Source organism: Frankliniella occidentalis, unplaced genomic scaffold (assembly GCF_000697945.3).
Source record: "Frankliniella occidentalis isolate FOCC.00 unplaced genomic scaffold, Focc_3.1 Scaffold108, whole genome shotgun sequence".
NCBI lineage: Eukaryota > Metazoa > Arthropoda > Insecta > Thysanoptera > Thripidae > Frankliniella > Frankliniella occidentalis.
In genome coordinates, this window is record NW_026267237.1 from 119,531 (window position 1) to 124,080 (window position 4,550).

General features: G+C 38.3%; 2 protein-coding genes across 2 annotated transcripts in view; both read right to left on the minus strand.

The window, feature by feature from the left end:
* The window catches only part of LOC127749941 (uncharacterized), a 7,273-nt gene extending 6,133 nt beyond the window's left edge, over positions 1 to 1,140 (minus strand). The window contains exons 1-2 of the mRNA XM_052270066.1: positions 908 to 1,140; positions 7 to 819 (exon numbers count right to left, since the gene is read on the minus strand). Of these exons, the coding sequence (XP_052126026.1) occupies positions 7 to 819; positions 908 to 950 (856 nt within the window). The 5' untranslated portion in view covers positions 951 to 1,140. The remainder of the gene's footprint in view (positions 1 to 6; positions 820 to 907) is intronic.
* LOC127749938 (uncharacterized) overlaps positions 1,140 to 4,550 on the minus strand; it is a 14,437-nt gene continuing 11,026 nt past the window's right edge. The window contains exons 3-5 of the mRNA XM_052270054.1: positions 1,841 to 1,883; positions 1,512 to 1,768; positions 1,140 to 1,422 (exon numbers count right to left, since the gene is read on the minus strand). Coding sequence (XP_052126014.1) covers positions 1,220 to 1,422; positions 1,512 to 1,768; positions 1,841 to 1,883 — 503 coding nt within the window. The 3' untranslated portion in view covers positions 1,140 to 1,219. The remainder of the gene's footprint in view (positions 1,423 to 1,511; positions 1,769 to 1,840; positions 1,884 to 4,550) is intronic.

Sequence of the window (4,550 nt, forward strand, 5' to 3'; positions counted from 1 at the left end):
ACAAACACGGGAAAGCTTGAGCAATATATCCTTCACATTTGAATTCATTGATAGGAACATTATCCATCTCAGGCCAATCTAATACATTTCTTATAGAATCATTTTGAGTTGGAACACATGCAGCAGGAACACAAGATTCAGTGACATTATCCTCACAAACATCATCAGATTCAAATTCAATACCAGCTTCCTCTTCATCCATGGAAGAACTCTGCATACTGGTGATAGCATCATACACATTGCCATCCACAGGCAAGCTGGAAACATTCTCTAAAGAAATTTCTATATCCTGATAATATTTATTATTTTTCTGCAACCACTTCAAAGCTTCTAAAACTTTAGAACCCCGAACATGAAATTCTTTTGGGGTCATGGCATTACTTGTCCGAACAGTAATAATATTGGCCAAATCACTGACTTTGTGAGGTAGAACTTTAGCAAAAGCTTTAACATTTTGAGGGAAATTTATAACATTACCAGAGTATGCCATCTGTTGTCCTTTAATCTTGTATAAAGAAACCACAGGGTGAATTCTGGCTATCAATTGTTCTTCAACATAAGATAATCCTTTTAAAATATCAGGCATCTCTCCTGGATCCATATTATTTTCCCTGCTCAAAGAGTTACATACATCGGGTGTATGAATACACTTTTTCTTCCTTCTGCCACGATGTAAAAACTTCTCATTGCAGTTATCACATGTTAACCAGACACCACCTCTCATGTGATCTTCAAATTTCTTCTGGTATGGATCAAAATAATTCACTGACACACATCTATTGACTGCACCATCATTAACTACATTTTCATCAACAACATCTAAAGAAGAATTAAAATAAATCAGCCCTGAATACAGAATCAAAATAGATATATGATACAAAACACTGCAAAATAATAAAACAGTTACCAATATCTATTATATTAGAATCCCAAACTGGAAACTTCAACATTTGTTCAGAAGACAGCTTAGACACAATATTATCAGTGGGCCTTGCATCAACACGTAATTTTTTACTTTCCTTACTATTGTTGAAATAACAGTTGGAATTAAAGTGTGAACTGCAGGCAAAGTATTTTTTACACAGCTCGCTACTTGGAACATTCAACAAAGCTTCATTACCAGAAGCCTCAGCCCATGCTCTCAACCTGAAGTTTGAAAGAAAACGACATCAGAAAACAACAATTAGTGTGCCTTCATACAACTTCACAACACAAAAACTTACTTTTCCACATTAACCATATCAACTTGGCCATTGCAATACAATTTTGGAAATTGATGAAGCACTCGATGACTACCATCAGATTCGCATCCAACGAAACAACATGAACGCCAAATATTTTTCCTCACAACACCTATCACATCATCATTTGGCGTTATTAAAGACACATAATTTGATTCAACACGGCTAGAACAAGAAACAGCTGCAACCACGAAAAACAGACATGTCAATTACTGTAATTCTTGTATAAACTCATCTTATAAATCATATAGACCACTTCTTAATACTTACAGCAACCACTACTAGCAGATACAACATTAACATTACGTAAACATTCATCATGACCTAACACACCCAACATTACTTCATCAGTAAACACATCAAGAAGGTTTTCAGTTGGTAAAGCATTAGCCTTCAAGCGGCTAATTTGTTTGTTGGAATAACTATCAGAACTAAAATGACCACCGCAAACAAATTTTGAGTCCAAAGATGCCAATGATAAAGACAACAAATCCTCATTCCCAGAGTTCTGCATCCACTTCAAACGCCTAAATCATACAATCTAATAATTAATATACCCAACAGGATTTTACCAATCACAAAATAAATCAATATGTTACCTTTCCTGGTTTTTTTCACCCTTGGGGAATGAATGAAATGGACCTTTCTTACAAATCATGTTTTCTAGACACATTTTATAGCAACACCTCCGCCACTGCAAGTTATTTGAACTTTCAATTGTGACATCACTTTCGGCAGAATTCACCACTTCACAAATAACATTTCTCCCTTCAACTACTTGATCACATAAATGTACTGTAAAACAAACCAGAAAATAAATTAAATAATGTAATTTAGGTATAACCAATTAACACTTGCTAATATAACAAAACAATCTTCAAAGTTCGTTGTAATATTATTAACACAGCTGCGTACTTGCATATATTTAAATTAATTTTCTTAACCATCGTCAAATACTATTCTGCCTGCACCAAACACCAAATCCACTCCTCGCATTCAAATAGTTCCAATAGAAACAATAACATATCACCACCACCCCCTCCACGATATATATATATATACTTCCACAGCAAACAGCAATAAAACAAAGTTTTTCAAATGCCTCTCATTTAAGACCAGCTTGCTTTTTAAAACCTCTTTGCACTGATTCCACTTTGACAGATCAGCTACACCACAACAAATACACCTGCTACACAAACATCTATACACTGCAAATTCAAATCTTAAACAAAAAACAATAAAAATTTAATACTTTCAACAGTCAACAATAAATAAAACAATACACTACCTACATAGCAATACACAAGAAAGCCAATACCATTCATAATAACGATTGGTTATTACAAACCATCTACTTTCCGCACTTTACTGTTAAAATCGGCACGCGTAGCAATCTTCCGCTTGTTAGACACTGCGTAACAAACCAAGAAATGACACGTTACTCGGATAACACAATGATGCTTAGTAAGATCATCAACATCAACAATTACATACTCACTTCTTTTAGATTCTACAACCAACACCTGTTTCAAAAACTTAAAAGGTTGACCTTGACCTTATTCGTCCAAGGCCACGACTACTACAACCTCATTTCATTTCAGTAAACCATATCAAGACACACTGCTACCAATTCACCGCATTCAACCTGATTCCCTTTCATTTTGCGACGCTTGCCCTGCTCAACCACACATTCACATTCATTCGGGTGGTTGGCTAACTTGACAACCACCTCGTCTCACGTCTCACGCCTGGCGCCTCACGCCAGCTTCCCGTCTGCCTCCCCTGGCGCTATCTTACAGGGCTGAGCATTTAAATCTAAATTTAAATTTGAATTTAAATTTAGCTCAGCCAACAATTTTTTGGTACAAAATATTTTTTTCGCGATTTAATTCACCGTTTGGTCGTTTCCACCTTGCACCACGTCCAACTTATATTCTCTCCATATCCAAAACCCTTCCACTCTCACAACTCCATCTACATTCTATTATTTTGCCCATGTCATCTCCCTTTTGTTTACAAACACCCAACTAATATTCTTGCGCCCCCCTTTCAATATCCGACACACTCCCACTCTCAGAACTCCTTCTTCATCCCATTATTTTGCCCATCGGAGCTTAGGCTGTTTTAAAAACGCCCAACTCATATTCTTGTACCCCCTTTCAATATTCACACACTCCCACTCTCACGCCTGCCTCTTCATCCTATTATTTTGCCCATCGCACCTTAGGCTGTTTTAAAAACGCCCAACTTATATTCTTGAACCCCCTCTCAATATCCGACACCCTTCCACTCTCAGAACTCAATCTCCATCCTATTATTTTGCCCATCTCAGCTTAGGCTGCTTTAAAAACGCCCAACTCATAGTCTTGTACCCCCTTTCAATATCCGACACATTCCCACTCTCACGCCTGCATCTTCATCCTATTATCTTGCCCACCTCACCTTAGGCTGTTTAAAAAACGCCCAACTTTTATTCTTGTACCCCCTCTCAATATCCGACACCCTTCCACTCTCACAACTCCATCTCCATCCTATTATTTTGCCCATCTCAGCTTAGGCTGCTTTAAAAACGCCCAACTCCTATTCTTGTACCCCCTTTCAATATCCGACACACTCCGACTTTATTTTGTACCCACTTCTCACATCCAACACCAACGTCAGTCTTCCAAATCCATTCACAATCAAATATTTTGTCCACCTCATCTTCTACCCTTTCCAAAAACCCCAACTTATACTATTGTCCCATAGACAACCCGCAACCTCATCACTACAACCACTTATTCTATATCTTATAATTTTGCCTATCTGCTATCCCGCTACTACACAACATGTCTTTAATTTTGTCTGAAGAGGAAATGGACATGCTTGTTGCTGACATCGATGTCGATAACATGGATTTTGGTTCTTTCGACATTCCGCTGGTCGAGAAGGTCCCACCGTGCGTCGTCTTACTTAACAGGGTTGAGGACCCAGCACCGCAACAAGTACCACCTGTGGCACAGCCACAGGTGCGAGCTTGCACAGGAAGGATGGAAAGGTTGGTCCAGCCAGCACTCGCACCTGTGCCACAGGCACCTGAAGCACCTGCAGTGCCACAGATGGCACTCAATGACTGCTATGTACGCCTGGAAAGAATAGAGCGAAACGGACGAAATTTTCGCCCAGAGGGCTCTTTTTTTACGAGTTACCCCTTAGGAACCCACAAAAAAATATTTGATAAAAATTCATTTTGCGACCTGTAGTTTTTGATTTTTTTAAAAGCCAATTTTTGAGCTAGAATGCTCATCTTCGAACTCGATCTGTCTTTTT